Consider the following 22,077-nt stretch of genomic DNA (forward strand, 5'->3'; position numbering starts at 1 on the left):
TGGGTGTGTATGAAGATTTGTTTACAAAGATTCCAATCCCAGTCAACAAAATTGAAATCAAAATCGTCAATATGCAACAATAGTGGATTTGATAAGTTGTGGTGCTTCAATACAATGGAATATAATGGAATTCAACATTACAAATGATGTAGGAGAGGATTTAAATATAATAATCTATTGTTGAGCATAAGAGATTACAAAACAACATGTGTGCTATGGTCCAATTTAAGAGTATTTATATGGATATATAACTATAAGGCTAAAACACATGGAAATGTTAACAACTGGTATTGTTAGGTTGTTGGTTCTTTTTCTCTTTTGTTTGTTTATGCATATTTTTAAAAATTTCTATAGGGCATTACTTTTGTTCTAAAAGAAGATTAATATACTTAAAAAATACTTACAATTGCTAAGCCCAGTTGATAATGTTGTCTGGCAAGCATTTTATTTTTGTTTTGGTCTCCTGGGCTCTGTCTTTATGCCTTCAGTAGTGTTTCAGATTTTGTCAGAATCAGTATCCTCCTTGAAAATACTCTGTGGAACCGAAGACCTTATACAAATATGCTTTAAACTCCCACTAGTCAAATTCAAACAAAAGCTTCACTTGTTTCTGTCAGTGTGTGCCAAAGCCTTTTTAGTAAGGAGCCCTTTGAAAAGTAAACAGGTTTGTGACAAGGACCTCAATTATCAGGGAAGATTTATTTCCTAGGGAAAAAACCTAATTTCCTTTTGAAACCAATGGCCAAAATTTAATATAATTGCTTTTGTAAAAATAAATCAGGATTTCTGAAGACCATTTTTATCCTTTGTTGCTCTTTTTCCTGAAGGTACCCTCCAAGGCAGCAATCACCAACTATGGCCTCTTGGGTTTTTAGGCTGCTTCCTAAGAATATCCGTTTCTTGGCTACATCATCAGAGAACCAACGAGCCGAGGGTTGTCTTCGTCACCATGAGGCCTATGGGTACTTCTTGCCCATCCAGACAAGGTGGCAGGACAATGACCAGTACGGCCATGTGAATAATGCTGTGTACTACAGCTACTTCGACACTATTATCAACCACTATCTGATCAGGTAAGCTTGGGTTCTGCAGCCCCACATCCTCATGTCAGCCCTGGGGCCGGCCCTCGGTTGGGAGTTCATGCAGGGCATTTTGGGAGGAGATTCTCGCCATTTTCCTCTGCTAATGCCCCTGTTTTGGTGAGCCAAAGGAACGTCAGGTTACTTCAGAGAACAGGAGGACTGACATGTGAGTGAGGAAAGTTTTGCCCTGCTGCTCCTGCAGTCTCAGGTGTCTGTGTAGCTTGCTTGTTCCTTTGGACTACATTGTCAGCAAATGTGCAGGCTTTGAATCTCAGGTAAGCACTTCCACAACAAACCCCATACAATTTAGACCTGGGGCAATTTGAGCCGACATAACATCAGCCCTTAAGGTCTTTTTGTGAGAAAAGCAGCTGCCTCCCCCACCGAGGGCACCTAAGCAGGAGGAGAGAATAAAGATGTAAAGATGTTTGCCATCAAGATGTGATTGCTGTCCCATGAGTATGTTCGCAAGATTGGTCAGTGTATGTTTGGTTAATGTAATTCTGTATGGGAAAGATTGTGTCCTGTAGACAGATCTGCGTAAATCCTAGCTTCGCCGTGCGTTAGCTGTGTAGTGTTGATCAAGTTATTGAACCTTATTGAGTCTTCTGTGAAGATAACTCACATGTACTGAGAGCTTTCTCTGTGTCTAGCGCTGTGAAGCATTTTACAGACTTTCTTATTTAATCCCAAGACAGCTTGATGAGAGAGGAGCAGATTGTCAGTTCACTGCCTGGACTTCCTTGCCTTGTACCCTGTCGGGGCACACTGGCCTGAATGTCAGCAGCAACATTTATGGACCAGAACTTTCCCTGGCCACCAGAGCCCCTTTTACAGCCAGGCCAGAAGTGCAAGGAATTAACGCCCCTTTGAAGCAACCTCCAGTCACTGACTGATGGCAGTTGGTGTGTAAATACCCCGGCTTCCTCACCTCTTGAATGAGATATCGCTGATCACTTTGCACAGGTTCCCAGGCCTCCCTAGTGAGATGAAGCACTAGTTCTCAGTTTGGTACCTTTTATTTATTTATTTATTTATTTATTTATTTATTTATTTATTTATTTATTTATTTATGTATGTATTTAATTGAAGTAAAATTTATATAACATAAAATCTACTATTTAACCATTTTAAAGAGTACAAATTCAGTGGCTTTTAGTATATTCTCAACCATCACCACTATCTAATTCCAGAATCTTTCCATTACCCCAAAAAAGAAATCCCATACTTGCTGGTAGTCAGTCACTCTCAATTTTCCTATCTTCCCATCGCCTGGCAACCACGAATCTACTTTCTGTCTTTGTAGATGTACCAATTCTGGGCCCTGCATGTAAATGGAATCATACAATATGTCGTCTTCTGTCCGGCTTCTTTCACTTAGCACGGTGTTTTCAAGATTGATCCATGTTGTAGCCTGTGTCAGTACTTTGTTCTTTTTAATGGCTGGATGATAGTTTATTATACAGATGCACAGATTTTGTTTATTCATCAGTTGATGGATATTTGGGTTGTTTCCACTTTTTGGCTATTACGAATAATGCTGCTATGAATGTGTACAAGTATTTGTATAGACATGTTTTCAATTCTTTTGGGTATATACCTAGAATCAAATTTCTGGGTCATATGGTAATTCTACGTTTAACTTGTTGAGGAACCGTCAAACTGTTTTCCCCAGTGGCTGTGCCATTGATATTCCCACCAGCAATGTATGAGGGTTTCAATTTCTCCACATCCTCACCAACATTTGTTATTATCTGTCTTTTTGATGATAGCCATCCTGATGTGTGTGAAGTGGTATCTCATTGTGGTTTTGATTTGCATTTCCCTGATGACTGATGATATTGAGCATTTTTTCCTGTGCTTGTTGGCTTTTGGTGTATATTCTTTGGAAAAATATCTGATCAGATCTTTTCCCCACTTTTTAATTAGGTTATTTGTATTTTTATTGTTGGGTTGTAAGATTACTTTTTCTATTCTGAATACTAGACCCTTATCACATACATGATTTGCAGATGCTTTTTGCTATTCTGTGGGTTTTTCCACTTTCTTGCTAGTGTCCTTTGACATACAAAAATTTTTAATTTTGATGACAGAGTGGTAACTTTTTAAACAGCAAGTGCTTTATTGGCTACTTTCCCTTTCTGTCCCTTCATCACTTCTGCAAGAGCACCTAATCTACAAAAAATACCTTACAGTTCTCATTCACATTGCAGATTTGCTGTATCAGGGAACTTAAACTTCTTTTTTTAAAAAGGTATGTATAGAAAACTTTCACTTTGAGAGTGCCTGGTCCTCCCTTGGAGGACTATAGGGTCCTGAATCTTCATACTATAGCAGGACCCTGCTATAGGGTCCTGAATCTTCATACTAATTTCACTTTGTGTATACCTGTCAGTCATTCCTCTAGAAGGAGCTTGCACTTGCTTACTTATGAATAAAAAACTCTTTACAGCACTCATTTTAGCTTTTAGGAGAATGTATATTGTAATGCTGGATCTCAACTCCCACTCCCCGCACAAGAACACAGGACATGCTGAGGCCAAAAAGGAACAACAATGGAGCCATAGATAGGGGAGTCACACCACTATATTCTCAATGGTGGATGGTCAAGACACAAAAGCAAACATCCGCCAGTACCCCACCGAGGGGTCTTCCTGCACCCCAGTCTCGCTGGAGGCCAGGCAAGACACAGGAAGCAGGATCCACACGATCCACAATCCGCCACCCACTTTGCTAACGCCACTTGCTAGCCGTAATCTGCCATCTGCGTCTCTGTCAGCCAACCGACCCACCTTGCTAGCTGCAATCCGTGCTTGCTAGCATAGCCATGACAGTTATATTAGTGGCTAATGACTAACTGGTAACAGCTGATGGCCACCAAGCCACAGTGGATGGCCATCTGATTACAGCTGATGGCCATCTAATAACTGAGCCAGCACCTTTCCACGTGAGGCTGAGAGCCTGGAAACTGCTCTCCTGGCTCTATCCCCACATGTATTTTATACCTTGAAATCCATAGCAGAAAGGAAAAAAAACAGTATTTGAGGCTTATTGAATTTCACATCATTTGTCACATAGGGAAACTTAACAGTGAAATTTATGATTTACTCCAGAGCTATTTTTTAGGAAGGAACCTTGTAACTTCTTTGGTTTGACTCTTTAGAATCATCTCAATACATTTGGGAACTAGTGGTATGTCTTAGTCAGTTAAGGCTGCTATGATGGAATACCATAGTTTAGGTGGTTTACTCAAACAATAGAAATTTATTTCTCACAGTTCTGGAATCTGGGAAGTCTAGATCAGGGTACCAGCATGGTTGAGAACTTGTGAGGGCCCGCTTCCTGGTTTACAGATGGCTGCCTGCTTGTTATATCCTCACATGGCTGAGAGAACAGGCTCTAATCTCTTTCTCTTCTTATAAGGACATAATCCCATCGGGGGGAACTCCAACCTCATGACCTCATCTAAACCTCATTAACTTCCAAAGGCTCTACCTCCTAATACCATCCCATTGGGTGTTAGTCTTTCAACATATGAATTTGGGGCGGGTGGGGGGTGGTGGAGGAGCACCGACATGCAGCCCATAACATGATTTTTGTGGCTTTTGAATGCCTCCCATTCGTGAATGGGGTTTCTGGAAAGAAGATGTACAAATAATGATGGTTGAGTCCTTTATCCAGTGGAGACTGTGAGGGTAGTGATGGGGGTTGGCAACATCACTACTTCCTGGTAAGGAAGAATTCCTGCCAGAATAGAGAGTGTGCTGTGTCATGTCTCCAGGTATTATACATGGACTCCAAAATTGTGAGAATACCATGGCTATTGCGGGCAGGAATTTCCTAGTCATGACAGAAAAGTGGGTTTATCTTTATACTTTTACTTAGAGATCTGAAGATTGGTTAATAGATTGTTCACTGACTGTCAGAAGCCAAGCCAGCACCACCTAAAGGTGTGAGAATGCAGGGAAACCAGCCTCATTTCACCAGTCACTGAGAGGAAGGGGAGCTGGTCAGGCCCAAGCAAAGCATCCCAGCCTGGCGTGCACACTCACCCCCTTCCACCTGGCTTTCTAAGCATCAGCAGTGCCGTATATGCACCGAGAGCCCATGGGGAAATCCATGAGGAACATTCTTGTCTAGAACATTCCTTCTATGAGGGGGCTTTTCACCAGAAGAGGGGACCAGGGAGTTGTGGAGGGCACTGAGGGACAGGTGAGAAAGACAGCAGAAGATACCGCAACCTGCCCAAAGTTCTCATCACTTTGAAAGGGGTTAAGTCATTCTTGAACAGTTTATTGCTCATCAATTGTAATTAAATATGTTTATATTAAATTATGTTCTGTAATTAATGTAAAATCCTTTAGCCTGTGCTGTTATTAGAACCAGATGCTGAAGTACCAACAATATTTCAACATGACGGTGCTGCCTCGCCAGCTGTCTAACTGTAATTACTTTAATCTCAGCTTGTTATCTAATTATCACCTTTGTAAAGGGAAAAGTACTCTCTAATGCTTACTGATTGTTTCAGATGATGATGAAGAGCGGGGGAACAGCTGTCAGAGATCGCAGGCCCTGCTTATCACAACGAAGGAACTTATCCTGAAGCCTATTCAGGGCCAAACTGCTATAAAAAGATGTCCCAGGAGGGAACAGGGGACTGGCCAGTAAGGGGAGACAGTTGGTGTGGTGTGTGGGTGAGGCCCCTGTGGACAGAGTGTCACGTGACACCTGCCTCTTTCAGGGATGGCTGGGGGACAGGTTGCTTGATACACTTAAGACTCTGTTGTCTCGTCTGTAACACAGAGACAGTGACAATACTGAAATCTATCTCAGAGGATTGTTGTGAAGATTGAATGAGAGAATGCATATGAAGCCCTCGGCACGAAATGTATATACTTACGGTAATAAATGTTAACTATTCTCTTCTTTTAAAAAATATCAATGTTGGTTTTCTCTATTTCCATTTTAGCCTCTACGACCAAATCAGAAACCACTGAAATGGGTATGTAAATACCAGCAATGTGCCATTATGAGTGCGTTTCCCAAATTATGTTTTAAAATTTTATCCTTTGGGGACTGAAACTTTGCATTGCTTATTCAAAAAGGGCTCACCAAACTAGTCAAGAGTATAAATATTATAAAACATATGGTCAGGGAAATCTTGAAGCTCTTAAGGGGAAGAAACAGTTTTTGGAATACCTTTCAGTACTTTCTGTACGGATTTGCACGTCAGCATTTGATGCAATAACTGTAGTCCATTCCCAAATAACCATCAAATCCATTTCCTTGGGATGTTGATTAAATTTTTACTATCCTCCCATGCTTTCCCTCTCAGGGGCCTCACTCCCACCAGAAGGGAGTTGGCGCCAGTCTCCCTGCCGTGAAAATAGTATGGCTGCCTCTCCCATTAGACTGTGAGCCCCTCAAGGGCAGCACAGCACCGTGGTCATTTATACATTCTGAGGGTATTGGCTTGACTGGCATGTATTTTGTCCTCAGTGAATGTTTCTTGAAAGAACTAAAGAAAATAATTTGTTCTCGGGCCATGCTGGATCACCCAGTGTTTTCCTTCCCCAGAAGCACAGCCTCCTGGGGATGAGTGGCAGATCTCAGTCTCTAGGATTTCTTGCCACACTTCACTGAGTCCTCAAACCAGGAAACTGCAAAGCAAGCTGCAGGGAAGACATATCCTAGCACCCAGGGGGGTCTGGCAGTAATGGTGATGAGTGGGCTGTGTCTGGTTTAGCAGCAATAGGAACACCCTGAGGCATGTCCCCCACCCCAGGAGGGCAAAGGTGTGGAAATTTCATGTCAGAAATGCCTGGGGACAAAGAGGGTTGCTTTGTGAGAGGAGCTCCCACCATTAATCAGAAAAGCATAACCATCACAAACTCCACGTAAACTCCCTTCAGTAGAAGGTCTGAGCCAGACTCTGGAGTGAGAGTACCTTTGGCTATTGAGGGAAATATCCTAAAATGAGAGAAATAACCCAACACCAGAGCCATCAAGAAATCTCTGCCTGTAGCCTCATCCCCCATCTCTTCCCTCGTAGTTCCTCTCTCTCCTGCAATAAACCAGCTATGGTAGAGGATGTGAGGCAGCCTAGCAGAGGCGTCCCATGTGGGTAACATCCCTTTGCTGGTTCCTAGCACAGTAAGTTGTATAAGCAGAGAAGCAATGGTTAGGAGGGCAGCCGTTAGTGGGCTGTCCAGGTTTTGGTCCTGGCTCTACTGCTTACTGAAGGTGTCATTTCAGGCACACTACTTAGCTTTTCTGGTCTTCATTCCCTCATTTCTGAAGAGGGGATAATAGTGCTTCACTCAGAGGCTGTTGTGAGGTACAAAGGACTTAGAAAAGGGCCCATGTCGTGTGCTCAGCAGATGTCAGTTATTAAAAGGCACTTAGTAAATACTAAAGAATTTTTAACAGGGGCCTTTTGTAAGTTAATGCTTCTATCTTTGCTTATTTTAAAAAATAAACTATACTCTTTTCAACTGAACTGGAAATACCTTACCAAATAAGATGCATTTACAGAAATCTCTTTCACTAGAAATAGAAAAGTAAGGCAAATAGAAAGAAGGAAAAAGACACAAAGCATGAACCCAACATTGTAACTGCTGTTGAGAATGGCAGTAAATCTGCGCTTCCTGACACCCAATAAAACAAGGGGAACAAGATGAGCTGCATAATTCCTATTATGTGATAAAAGAAAACATTATTTTTTTCCAGAGAATCAGATATTTTTTCTCTCAAATTAAATTCTAAAAGAATTTAAAGTAATTTACCAAAGAGCTGTGAACAACAAAACCAGAAGAATGTTAGCCTGGAAAGGGGGGATTTGTCTGTTTTGCTCTTGACCAGTGCTTGGCACATGTGGGTGCTCAGTGACTAAACACAAGTGTTTTCAGTAGCAGGTTTTTCTTGCATAAGAGTCAGCATCCTGCCCTGATGATGGTATAAAAGAATGATTCCAATGATCAGGTGGGAGCCAGTGTGGAGGACAGAGCTGAGCGGGTCTGCCACTGGGGGGGTGTTGACTTGGGAGCAGGCAGTAGGTCTCATGGCTCCCCTGCTTGCTCACAATGCTGTCCCTGACCCCCCACAACCTCTGCTGCATTCTCTTTCCAGGGGTCTCTTCCCTTGTTCCCCCATCTCAGGCTTACTGAACAGACTCTTTCTGTAGCTTCCCCGAGGGGGGCAGGTGAGAATGGACCTCCTATGACCCTCAGCCTGCATGAGATTTTCCCTGCTGGGGTGGCCTTGGGCTGTCCCAGTCAGGCAAGCCTCCCGCAGGGCTTGGTCTTCAGTTCTCCTGCCGAGTAGCATCTCAGACACTCCAGACAGGGCCACACTCCCTCTGGTAGGTTTGCATTTCAGGGCTTCTGTTACCATATGGTGACTCCATCAGTCTGAAGGCCTCAGTTAAAATATTATGATCTGTCTCTTTGAGCCCAAGGAAATCTCATTATAAATAAAGTAATCTCATTTGCGGGTGTGTTCTATAACCCACAGGCTCGGAAATGTTCCGATACAGCATGCCTGGGAAGTTGGGCTGTCAGATTAATACATTGTGTGAAAATTGGGGCCAGAGGTCATCAGTCTCCTGATACACAAATCTCCCTCTGAGAATCTCATTTCATTCAGACTATCAGTTAGATTAGAAATGCCCTAATTATCCCACTGAAATTAAATTACTTTATGTTAGGGTGATATAATGAACAACCATAAAGAGGATATATACAACCAATCATCTTATTAGTCACAGCAAGACCAGACTATACACTAAACGGACCTTGCTGATTATTGTCAGCTAGTCCCTGTCACACATAAAAAAAGGCAAGGGAAAGAGGAAAAAGGAGCGGTTAGTGTTGGTTCTGCCTCTGGCTGTTCTTGTGTGTTTTTCCTGGATAGGTGTGGGTTCCTGTGCTAAGGTGCTAAGAATTTCTCCCCAAAGGCACCAACTCGGGTCCTTAAGCGTGAAAGAGCTATAAGGGATCCACTGAGCTCTAGACCTTCTTTGCCCCTATGGCATTGTGAGGCCTCATGACTTAAAGGACAGCACCAGGCATCCATTGCCCTGCTCTTCTTTATTCCGGAAACCTTTCCAGTACCTGTCAAGTGATATGGCTCTGCTGCTAGGGTACACTTGTGGTCCATAGGAAGATTAACTTGTAGCAGTTGCATTTATTAAAGTAAATAGTATTAGCTGCTGTAATGAATTACCACCAAATCTCATGACTTAACACAACAAAAGTTTATTTCTTGTTTAAATCACTAATGCAGGTCATTGTGTGTGTGTGTATGTGTGTGTGTGTGTGGTGAGTGTGTGTGTGTGTGTGTGTGTGTGTGCGTTACTCTGTCCATGCAATTACTAAAGAACCCACCTTGTGACTCTGCCCCCTGTAGGTCAGATTTCTCAATGGTGGGACTATCGACATTTTGGGGCTAGCTAATTCTTCGTTATGGAGGCTGTTCTGTGCATTGTATGATGTTTAGCCTCTACCCACCAGGTTCTAGTAGAATACCCTAGTATAACAACCAAAACTGTCTCCAGACGTTGCCAGATGTCCCTGGGAGAGGGCGACAAAGTTGCCCCCAGTTGAGAACCACTGATCTAAGTCAATGGAGACTTCTCCATTCATCACAGAGGTGGCAAAAATCAGAGCAAGGAAGATTCTGCAGGAGGTTTTCATAGGCCAAGCCTGGAAGCAACACATGTCATTTTCACCCACACTCTGCTGCACAGAAATCACATGGCCTCACCTAACTGAAAGGGTGGCTGGAAATGTAGTCTACAAATATCCCCGGGAGGAAAGGAAAATAGGGTTTATTGAATGTGTAGCACTCCCTGCCATACTGACCTTGTTCAAAGATAAACCATGGATATACCAGAACCTGAGATTTGGTACCTTCCTTTACGGGCATCTGATGTCTTCAAGTCTGCTGGTTGTCACCATGGGAACTCACCCACCTAGACCTACCTTTTTGGCTCTGATGGGGTCATGTGCAACCACTACTGGGGAGCACCAATATAAATTTTTATAGAAACAAAGGGATGGCAGGCAACTGAGCCGCTCTGGCAGATTGGGCAGAGGGCAAGGGGCAGAGCTCTGGGTGGGCTATATTTATGCAACATGGTTACAATAGAATTGTTATAAACAGAAAAAAATACTGATAGCAGTTTAAAAATTAACACCATTACCTTAAGTAGATCTTTTGATTAAATGATAAGCAAATATGAAATAATTTAACAAAATGAGCATGTTATAGGCTGCGTGTTTGTGTCTCCTAACCCCACTCCCCACCCCAAATTCATATGTTGAAATCCTGACTCCCAGTAGGATGATATTAGGAGGTGGGGCCTTTAGGGGGTGATTAGGTTTAGATAAGGTAAGATGGGATTAGTGTCCTTGTGGGAAGAGAAGGAGACTAGCGCTCACCATCAGCCAGGTGAGGACACAGCAAGAGGGTAGCCATCTGTAAACCAGGAAGCGAGTCCTCAACAGAACAAAATCTACTGGCACCTTGATCTTGGACCTCCCAGCTTCCAGAACTGTGAGAAATAAATATTTGTTGTTTAAGCCACCCAGTCTATGGTAGTCTGTTATAACAACCCATACTAAGACAGGATACAATGTACTTCAACTCTTAAATAAATACATCACCACATAAGGTGAGCTCTATTTCTACGTAAGGCAAGACTGTGTTCAGACAATTTGGTCCTTTGGATAACCAGTTCTTTTCCAACATACAAACACATAGACAGTGACTGGAGGTTTAAAATTTTAAATTACTATCATTTTTTTAAAAGCACGCACTTGAACTTCTCTCTTATGTAGAGGATACATAGCTAGATATAGTTGGAAAGAGATCACCAGGTGTGTGCTGATGACCTCATTTATTGGAGTCAGCACCTTATTACTGTCAGTGCTGTTGTCTGTGTTGATGGGTATTTTCCCAGAAAGATGAAGGGATATGTTGCCTGGTTTGCCAACTTACTGCCCATATGACAACATCACGCTTTAAAGTTGTGCTACTAGGTAATGCTGCGGTGGAAAGAGTTTTGGGGTAGGAGACTGGTGCCCTGAATTCCTAAGTTGACTGTGCCATTGCCCTTGTGATTGTGGGTGAGTCAGGTCACTGACAGAGCAGGCAAGGCTCTGATCACCTACTTTCCTTGATGGTTTTTTGGCAAACAGCTCATACCGCCCCTACCACTGCCTCCAATATGGCTGCCATGCCATAAAGATATTTTCTAATGGCATGATACCATCTTTCTATTCTCATACCTGCTTACAACTTTTCCGTTGCATCCAATTTGCATTTCAAATAAAGACAAAACTCGTTTGCATGTCCTGCAAAACGCTATGGGGTCTGGCCCTTTTGCAGGCTCCTCTGGTGCCATGCTCACACTTGCTCACCAACCTTAATGTACACCGGCCTTTTTTCCAGTGCCTGCATCATAGGGCTCCATGCTGTGCTCTCCGCCTTGAGGGCCTTCCCCATCTCTCTTCTCTTGGTTAACTCTTCCTTCCTTTATAGTTCTCAGCTGAAAGGTCACTTCCTCACGTGTATCTTCTGGATGCCCTGACTAGGTCTATTTCCCTTCTCCTGGGCTCTCGCAGTACCACCCACAGTATAGCATTATCAGAGTTGTAATTTTTCATTTGTTGGTATAATTATTTGAATGCATCTCTGTCACCTGATTGTAAGCATCACGAGAGCCATGACCGATAGCTTTGCTCACTGTTGCATCTAACGGCCAGGCACATAGTAGGTGGTGAGACATTTCTCTTTCATGAATGAATTAACAATTTGGACTGTTTCGAAATTAGTCAGCCAGGCTTGATACTAAAATTTGACCTGTTTGATTCACTGTAAAGCTGCCAACATTTTAGAAATGGGATTCCTATATTCTCAGGGTGTGCCATCAAGAAAGCTAAGGTGGTCAGTGGAAACGGCATGGCATTCAGTGATATCTTTGTCAGTATTACTTCATCATTTCTACTGGAAATCTTAATAGAGCCGCCAAACCCCGTATTCTTCCAAAACCTTTTACTGAAAATGCATGTACCTGGGCAATCCAGCTGCAGCGAGCAACCCCGGGGAGCCTGACTATAGTAGAAGGTGTGGTTTGCAGGGAAATAGCCTGGTTTGGGGGAGGAGAAGACTACTGATCATGAAGCAGTGACTCCAGGGCTCTTAGCTCACTAATTCCCTTCCCAGATTCAGGAATGAGGTGAGCGGTCTGTGAGTGTCTACATGTGGAAGTTGGAGGAAGATTTGGCTGCCCCTGGAGAGACTCAGCCTCTTATGATTCACTGCATGAGGCCGGCCCCTCTCTACTCTGAACAGAGTGAGGTATGAAGTCATTTCCAGAGCAGCGTCTATTAAATTCCATTACATGGTGCTTTTCAATTTAAGGGGAAAGACCTTTGCAGAAACTAATTTGCAGTTGCTTTAATCATGGAGCTCAGAGACGGCACACTTTTCCCATTGCTGCAACTAAAAAGGCTCGCTGGTTTTGCAGATTGGGCCCTCCCCACTCCTCCATCTTGGCTCCTGGATTCCTTCTGTGGTTGTTGCACATCTCCTAATTTTTGCAATGTTTGAGACAAAAAGGAAGTAATTACATTCAGTCGTCCTAGTGAATGTAAATGAATCAGAACTCATTTGAAAACACCCAGAGGTAAAACAAATGGGATCACTGTGGGGTTGTTTCTTCTCCCCTGCCAGTCTCTCCTGCCTCCCGGGGACTGTCTCTTGTGCTCCACTGGGTTGTCCTTGACCTGGAGAAGGGCAACTGGGAGCCATAGGAAGTGAAAAACTCTTGATTAGGAGTTAGGAAACCTGGGTCTAGTTCTTCTGTTTACCAAATTTAGTCCTGTAGGAAATTCATTAAACCTTTAGGGATATCTCATTTATCAAATGAAGATAATAACTCATACCTTAAAGCGCACATAGAGTTTGAGGGGAAGGTGAGGTGAAATAAAACATGGAAAGCATGTAAAGTCTGTCTAAAGGTAAGGGGTAATAATGGAGTTGGTGATAACGGTATATCCAAGATTATTGAAGAGCAGTTGTCTCAGTCAAAAGACTTCTTTGCTGACCCAAATCTCCCCGAGGTAAATTTCACAGCTGCTTGAAATCTTGGGGGGTTGAAGCTTTGTGGCCTCTGGAATCTCCTGTGAAAATAGAAAAATTCCAGAAAGAATCAGATTCTAAATAATTCATTTTTAGTCATCAACATTTAGCAGAGACTTACAGTTTATCAGATAACCATTGGCTTCTTGGGGAGAAGAATAAAGAGACTTAGATGTGAGGTCAAGTGGATTTTATAAGCTGGAAATTTTGTGGGGGTGCTGGGGGAACTGGGGTTGGTTTGAATATCTTCATATTATGGTGTTCTGACACTGCTCCACACAGACTTGGGTAAAACAAGGTACGGGGATGAAGGATAGCTCATCAGGTACTGGATTAAGTATTTCATTTGTTTAGTGAATGTTAGTCATTGTTTTTGACTAATGACAATTGAAACGTGCTTCGTATGACTGTAGGAAACACCTCCCCTATAGCACACACATTGCAGAAGCTGAAAATGCCAGATACTTGTTTTGTCAGCCTCCTTTGCAGCTAGGATGCTGGTGCACCATCCAGACTTTGTCAGTGATCTGCCCGCGGCCGTGAATCAGCAGCTGCTGACACATTGAAGTTGGGACTGTGCAAAATCCAATCTGGTAGTTGTGGTGGACCTATGGTGGCTACATCCCGCTTGAGATGGCAGCCATGACAGTAACCCTGGTGTCAACATCCAGAGTATGTCCTGGGATAGTGGCCGTGACAGAGGTTTCTTCAGGGGACTCACTCTGTGATGTGATTTGGAGTGTTTTTCCTGGCAACCTGAGCTTTAAACCTGTTCTCTAGGGCTTCTGGAGATCTGTGAGCTCTCTAGACTCCTTTTAATAAATCTCCTTTCTTCTTAAATTAGCCAGACTTCATATCTGTGGATTGCAAAGGAAAATCATGATGATCACACATATATAATGTGCTTAAATCCTCACCACAACCCTATGAGGTAATGTATCTATTGCTTACATTTATGATAATGAAGCTGAAGTACCGGGATGGGGGTCAGGCAAGGCTGAGTAGCAGAGTAGATATGTCAAAACAGGACCATTGAATGTCAGCATCTGCGCTCTTTCCCTGGGGCAAGATGAGTGTGAGGGATGCTGAGAAAGATCTCCCACCATTACCTGCTGAGAGGACAGGGGTGTGGCCTGACTAAACTGGTGCAGGAGAAAGGAAGACTGGGCAACCAAGCTGCTGGGCCACCCCTACTAATATATGCAAAGTTCTTTGTAAACTACAGAAGGGGCCATCAAAATGTATGGCACCACCAGAGCAATAACTGCAATGATGATGATGATGGTGATGGTGTCTGGTTAGGGAGTAAAGGCTCCCATTATTCAATGGCACATTCCACAGGTGCTATGAAGCAGCCAGGATTTTCTGAGTCCTCTCTAGCCATATTTTTCAAGAGAACTCAATTTACTCCCTCTTACTACAGTGGAAATTTCTGCCCTTTTTGTTTTCAGCCCCAGCAGCAAGAGGTAAAAGGCACTCACACCCTGGCTAGTTCACAGAGGTTCCCTGAGAGGGAAACCTTTTGATTCAAGGCTCAGGATGGGTTCCTTTTCCTCTAGAAGACTTGAAGAACTGCCTCTGTAGCTTGGCTCACAGAAACAATCTTCCTGTTTTGAAGATTCTGGATGTGGTTGTAGTTACTGCTGCAGGGGTTGTTTTCTCTCCAACCCACCCAAAAAATCTGCCCAGAACTCTGAAATTAAACACACACTTGGTAAACTTTATGACTGTGTGATAAAATATACCAAAATGGAGTTATAACAAAGTACGTTGGTGACTGCCAAACTGCCACAGCAGCAGTGAGGGACTCTGCTTATTGATTTGGTAGTGTAGGAATATTTCATTTTACTTGCCCATGTGCATCTGAAGTAAACAAATTTTACTTAAACTTCTTCAACAAGTCAATTCAGGGAAGGCATTCATCTTGGAGTATGTGTCGTGTTAAAATAACTGACAGCCGCAGAAAACATTCTTGCTTTTCCCTTACTTGCCATTAGAAATTGAATTTTATTCCACCATTAGCCCATAGGATCTGTTTTAAAAGAAAGGTCCACTCAATGGAAAAACCTGGTTGGCATCGGTGAAACATGTGTGCCAAACCTTCAGCTGGGTATTTAGGCTGGTGGGAGGGTTCCCAGCCTACTGGCCAGTTAGGTGGTATATGGACTCTGGGTCACACTTTATCCTACTGTGCCTCTGACCAGGTTCTTGAATAGCTTATACATAGAAAGTCAAGGGGAAGAGGTTCAAGAATAGAATAGTTTAAGGACTGGGAAGAACAGTCCCTGTGGCAAAATAAAATTGGAGGAGAGCAAAAAAATAACACACTGCTGTTATTTCCTGCTTCTGTAAGGTTTTCTTAGTCCGGCTGTTACTGGCAAAGGAAGCATAATGGATGAAAAATGGTGAAGGTTTTGCAGCATTTCTGATATGCTTTGTAAGTTTCATAATTGTGAGGTAAGAGTCCAATAAGGATGACAACCCCTGGGAAATAGGGGGATCCTTGTTCTTGTAATGGGCAGTGGTGACAGGTGACAGGACAGTGGTTTTGTAAAGTGGAGCAGACTACCTGGGTTGGAACCATGGCATACAGGGCAAAGGACCTAGCCTTCCCGTGCCTCAGTTTCCTCATCTGAAAATGGGGGCAATATGGTATTAACCTCATGGGGTTCTTGTGCAATGCACTTAGAAGAATGGTTCATGCATAGTCAGTGCCAAAAGAGTATTAGCCGTTATTATTATTAGCATCGTCACAGTTGTGCTCTCCAAACAGTGCCAGTCCACCACTGAGTGGGCCTTTCTGTTAAAACAAACCCTATGGGCTAATGGTGGAATGAAATTCAGGAAGTAAGGGAAAAGCAAAATAGAACAATTTGAATGGCCCCAGAACTCTCCCTTTGCCAGTCACATATCACTCCTCCTCTCAGTGGTTTTAGATGTTCCCTAATAAAATTTCCATTTTCCTATGAGAGGGGCCCCTTTTCCAGCTATTTCTGCTGACTCCTCAAGAGGCTGGCTCAGTCTTTAATGGGAATGGGATCCACCAGAATACCTGGGTTTGGGGAAGGGAAACAGCTGGTCAGAGAATGAGTGGCTGATGTCACCACCTGGCCCAGACCAGGTTGCTCTATGGGTCAGATTTGGGATCCTCTCCTTCCAGGTGTCTCCATCAAGACAGGAGGAAGAATTTATCTCTCCATCATTGTTGGGATTCCCAAGTTTCTCTTTCCTGTTGCTTCTCTTTGCATTTGAGTGGTGTGTTTCATTTGTCAAAGATCTTTCACTGTATGATGTCCATTGAGCCTCACAAAGACCTAGTGAGGTGAGAAGGCAGACATTGTCACTCCCTTTAAGGTAACTGAAATCCAGAGAGGTTAAGTAGTATCCAGGGTCACACAGGTAATTACAGAACCTAAACCCGAATTCAAATCTCTTTCCACTCTGTCACTTGGGTTTCCAAAGGATAGGAGCCTTCACACTGCACTAAAGTGACCCTCCAATGTAGTCACATATTCCTTTGAGCTCTGACTATCTTTTTATCTGAACCAAACTCAATCTTGAATGGGTACAATGCCCTTATTAAAGAGTTTGCTGTTTACTTACATGCTAACCTTCACTTTGTAGGGAAAGAAATGATCAAGTATTTTCATACTTTCAGCAAGTTTCAAACTCCTTGAATCTAGAAAGTAATGTCAAATGGAGGCTCAGAACACTGATTCTGGCATCAGGGTGTCTGGATTCAAATCCTACTCTGTCAATCAGTTGTGTGACTTTGGGAAATTTATTTAGCATCTCTAGGTTTCCCATTTCTTTTTTTTCAGAATGGAGATAGGAATAGCCCTATATCATAGGTTAACTGAGAATTAAATGAAGTAGGTATTATGAGAGAGATGGGAACAAAATCAGGAGGCAGTGGTATCACTGACAGGGAAGGTGAACAAGGGTGAACTCTGTTGTGAGGCCAAGGGGATGGAGATTGGATTTGTTGACATGAGGTCACTGGAGACGTTGACTAGAACTCTTAGTGCAGTGTTGGGGCATAACTCCTATAGGGGGTTGGGGTGACATTGACAAGTACATGCCAACTGCAGAGACAGAGACAAAAAGCATCGACAGCTCCTTTAAGAAATGTTTTTGTAAAGTGGTTAAGAGATAGCTGGAAAGTAATGGGTGGTGTGTAATCAAGGGAAACCATAACATATATGCATATATGAGGTGTGAAAATTAAGTTCACGAACTTGTTTCAACGATGTTGCTAACTTTTTTTGATATCAGAGGGATTATTCATTATGAATTTGTACCAACTGGACATACAATTAACCAAGTTTACTATTTGGAAGTGCTGAAAAGGCTGCGTGAAAAAGTTAGACGACCTGAACTTTTCTCCAACAATTCATGGCTCTTGCATCATGACAACGCACCAGCTCACACAACACTGTCTGTGAGGGAGTTTTTAGCCAGTAAACAAATAACTGTATTGGAACACCCTCCTTACTCACCTGATTGGGCCCCAATGGCTTCTTTCTTTACTCGAAAATAAAAGAAATATTGAAAAGCAGATATTTTGATGATGTTCAGGACATCAAGGGTAAGTAAGAGAAAGGTTTATTTTCCCGTCACACAGCAGTCTAGGTGGAGGGTCTGGGGCTGACAGGGGAGCTCAGCAGTGTTGAGGGGAGAGCCGGAGCCAGATCATGCAGGGTGTTTTTGACCAAAGGAAGGGCTTTGGATTTTTATTCTAAGTTCATTGAAGATATCAGAAGGGACACAGAAGAAGGCAGTGTGTGGACATCATGAAGGAGGGTGGGGAGGGCCCCAGGGAATCCATGTCTTACTAATGTCTAGAAAGCTGAGAAAGTGATGAAGTGGAAAGGGGCAGGAGGTTCCTTCACCTTTGTCCCTTGAGCGCAGGGGAGCTCTGGGCACCCACCTGCGTGCTCCCAGGTGTGTGGGCCTGTTTGTGGGGAAAAAGAGGAGAGAGGGTGTGACTTCATTTCACTCTGTGTTCCGAAGTTCTTGTTGCTTCTTGAGCAGTTAATTGCCCTCGGTGCTTTATATTTTTTAAGAAATTATGTTTTGTACTTTTTTAAAAATTATTTTTTATTTTTCAATTATAGTTGGCATTCAATATTATTTTATATTTGTTTTAGGTGTACAGCGTAGTGGTTAGACATTTATATAATTTATGAAGTGATGCCTCAATTAGTCTAGTACCCACCCGTCACTATATATAGTTATTACAATGTTATTGACTATGTTCCCCACACGGTGCTTTATATCCTTGTGACTATTTTGTAACTACCAGTTTGTACTTCTTAATCCCTTCACTTTTTTGACCCACTCCCCCAACCTCCCTCCCATCTGGTAACCATCAGTTCATTCTTTGTATCTATGCGTCATTTCTGTTTTGTTGTTGTTGTTGTTGATTTTGTTTTTTAGATTCCACATAGAAGTGAGACCATATGGTATTTATCTCTCTCTGTCTGACTTATGTCACTTGGCATAATACCCTCTAGGTCCATCCATGTTGTCACAAATGCCACCCTAAACGAGTTCGATCTTGGAAGCTTCACATTTTACACCAGGTCATCTACACACACACACATGCATACACACGTACACACGCATGCACACACATGTACACACACATGCAAACTAATTGGGGCACAGGCTTTAGAATTCAGGTAGACTTGGGTTTAAGCCCCAGTGACTGTATTTATTTGCTACGTGTCTTTGAGAAGTGAATTAACCTATTGCAGCCACAATTTCCTCCTCTATAAAATGGTGATACAAGTAGAATACCCTTCGTAGAGTTGTTGTGAAGATCAAATTAGAGAGAACGTGCAAAGCACAGTTTCTAGCATGTAGTAAGTGCTCAGTATATTACAGCTATCATGGTTATCAAGCTTAATAAGTAATAGCTATCATCATCATCAACATTTTACCTTTTTCCAAGAAATTTCTTTTATCTAATAAGACAAACTAACCAAACATCTCAAAAGGTACATTTGCATTTCAAAAAATATCTGTATTTGGAGCCAGCTTGTCTCCGCCTCTCCAGGACTGATCAGGCAGCCTGGAGTCTGAGAGGAAGTTATTGGTGACGCTTTTCAATGGGAAACCACCTGTCCACCCTTTTGTGCTCTCCTCAGAGAAATCTGTTGTCCTGGAACGTCTTTTCTTTAGAGAGCAATTTGGCTGCTAAAATAAAGCTAGGCTCCTTTGTGTCTAAGTGCACCCTGGTTCCAGGGCTCGGCGTGGGGGTGGAACAGCTTGCCATTGGCAGGTGATGGTGGAGTTTCCTGCTGGCGGCCCCATCTTCTCCTCGCAGAGCCACGTGAAGCCGTGCAGTCTGTTGGTGAACACTTCCACATGTGTAAATGTGTGCTGCTCCTGACAGGCTCTCCCAAGGATCTGATTTGAATCTTGTTTCCCACTTTGAGAGGCTACATGGCTCTGTGTCATAGGGAGAGACAGAATCGCCTTCTGGCTGGACCTCCTTTCAAGAATGAGGACATTCCAGTTCTCCCTGAGAAGGGTGTGAGTAGCTGCAGGTGTGAGTAGCCGTTCCAGAGTTTCTGGAGCCCTGGGCTGGGAGGCTATTTAATGTGGAGAATAGGTGTTCAAGTTTCTGCCTCAGATATTATCAGGCTTGAATCCCAACTCAACTTTTGGGAGCTGTGTAACTTTGGACAATTCACCCCCTGAACCCAGTTTTCTTCTCTATAAAATGAATGCCTGGCACATAGTAAGTGCTCAGTGAACAGTAAGTCATTGATAAGACTTGGGTTCTAGTCTTGGTTGTGTCATTAACTGGCTGAGTAGCATTGCCTAGGTCATTTCACCTTGTCGTTATGATAGGTGGAAGGTGTGGGTTACTCAGAAGTCCTTTCTTGCTCTAAGGGTCTTAGGTTTTTTAATGGCTGGAGGCTTCTGGACAAGGAGAGGGGCAGGTAGCCAAGTTCATGAGCTGTCCTGAAGGCCCACTATGTGCAGGCTCAGAGTGCACAGAGAAGAAAAGGGAGAGGCCTGCTTCTGGAGTGTTCACAGATCAAATAAGAACAAGCCCGAAAGAGCACTATAGCTCATAAGCTGCTTTCATGGGTAAAGGGTGGAGAGACAGAGGTAGAGACTCAAGTCTGTAGGGGAACTCGTTAAGGACAGAATTTTCAACTGAGACTTGAAGGCTGTACCAGGTAGATATGTATTTGGCTGAAGTGACAGAAAACCCTACTACCGTGTTCCCCGAAAATAAGACATATCCTGAAAATAAGCCCCAGTTAAGATCGTGAGCCAGACGGACACATTTAGTACGTTATGACGATGTTCCAGAAGATTACATGACTGTATTTGAATAAATGTAGATTGTTGTACATGAAAAAATAAGACATCCCCTGAAAATACTCCCTAAAGCATCTTTTGGAACAAAAATTAATATAAGACCCAGTCTTATTTTCGGGGAAATATGGTATAAGACTCAGTCTTATTTTCGGGGAAACACGGTAAGAGTGGCTTAAACTACAAAGGCATCTAACATTTAATGTTGAAAGATGATGTGAGAGATGGGAGGTCCAGAGATGGTCTGGTGGCCCAACAATGTCATAAGTGACTCAGCTGCCATTCATCTCTCTGCCCTACCCTTAACAGAAAGTTGGTATCACTCCCTCATGGTTACACTATGGCTGCGTTCACTCCAGCCATCACATCTGCCTAGTTAGTGCCCAAGCCAGAAGCAAGGGGGCACCTTCTTCCCTGCCCATCTCTTTCTTTTCAGGAAGGAAAATCTCTAACAGAAGTCCTGTAGACTTTCTCTAATACCTCATTGGCCCAAACTGGGTCACAAGTCCTTGCCCCAACCAATCATTAGTGGGGGTAATGTGGTTGCCGTAACTGGCTTGGAATAATTGTGAGTCCTTCAAATTGAGCATCCACAGGAAAAAGGCAGTGAGCTGTGTGAGCGACCAACACCATCCTGCCTTGATGGAGAAATGGACAAGGTAGCTGAGGGCTCAAAGCCAAGAGAACAAAAGAGCAAGAGGAGCAGAACATGCAAAGGTGCAAAGGTGCAGGAGACAACCTGGGTGGCTGGGATTACTGGTGGTTCATTACTGCAGATACACAGCACAGGTGGGCAAGGTCTCATATAACATTTCATTCCTGGAGCTGGGTGGGCTGTAGGCAGTGGGGCGCCACTGAAAGATACTGAGCAAGTGAGTGAGTGCAGGAGCAGATGGAAAAATCAGGTGTGTGGAGGTCCCCTGTATTTTAGAAACTGAGTAGAGCCATTCTAAGACAGGCAGTGATGTCGCTAATAAACTCTGAAGACTCTGTTCAGATGATTATAATTGACGAGAGAGTATACATGACCTTAGTCAATGAATTTGCTCATGGAGGCTAAGGTTCTGTCACACCTGCACCTCACCTCTCCCATCTGCCCTGGGCCCAGCCTTCAGGCCCACACTCCCCAGTGCTGAAATAACCCAGCACTTTATGTTGTAGGTGAGGGCGACTGTGTCTGTTTATAGAGGAGAAAACTGAGGCTGGAAGTGGGTAAGGGGCATGCTAGTGAATTTTGGGGGTAGGATTTGAACCCAGAGCTTGTCTTTCCCAATCCACCATGCTACTTTATGACCTTAGAGGAGGGCACCCCTCTCAACTCAGCCAAGATGTTTGCTAAACCTAAGCTTTTTCTGTTCCCACCTCTCCTCTCCACTTCCTGTGGTCCAACCCAGGAATCAGGGGGAAAGGGAAAGTCCTGACTGACTCTTGCATTATCGTCAGGAAACAAAGCTGCCTTTTGTTATCCTATTGTGGCCCTCTTGGTTGCAATTCACATAAGCCATAGGACCAC

At 43.3% G+C, this 22,077-nt stretch overlaps 1 protein-coding gene across 1 annotated transcript in view; it reads left to right on the plus strand.

Annotated features, from left to right (window-relative positions):
- The window catches only part of LOC308503722 (uncharacterized protein), a 164,817-nt gene that overhangs the window by 72,340 nt on the left and 70,400 nt on the right, over positions 1-22,077 (plus strand). The window contains exon 2 of the mRNA XM_081063329.1: positions 828-1,073. Within this exon, the coding sequence (XP_080919455.1) occupies positions 856-1,073 (218 nt within the window). The 5' untranslated portion in view covers positions 828-855. The remainder of the gene's footprint in view (positions 1-827; positions 1,074-22,077) is intronic.

The sequence above is a fragment of the Rhinolophus hipposideros genome (genome assembly GCF_964194185.1).
Source record: "Rhinolophus hipposideros genome assembly, chromosome: 10".
NCBI lineage: Eukaryota > Metazoa > Chordata > Mammalia > Chiroptera > Rhinolophidae > Rhinolophus > Rhinolophus hipposideros.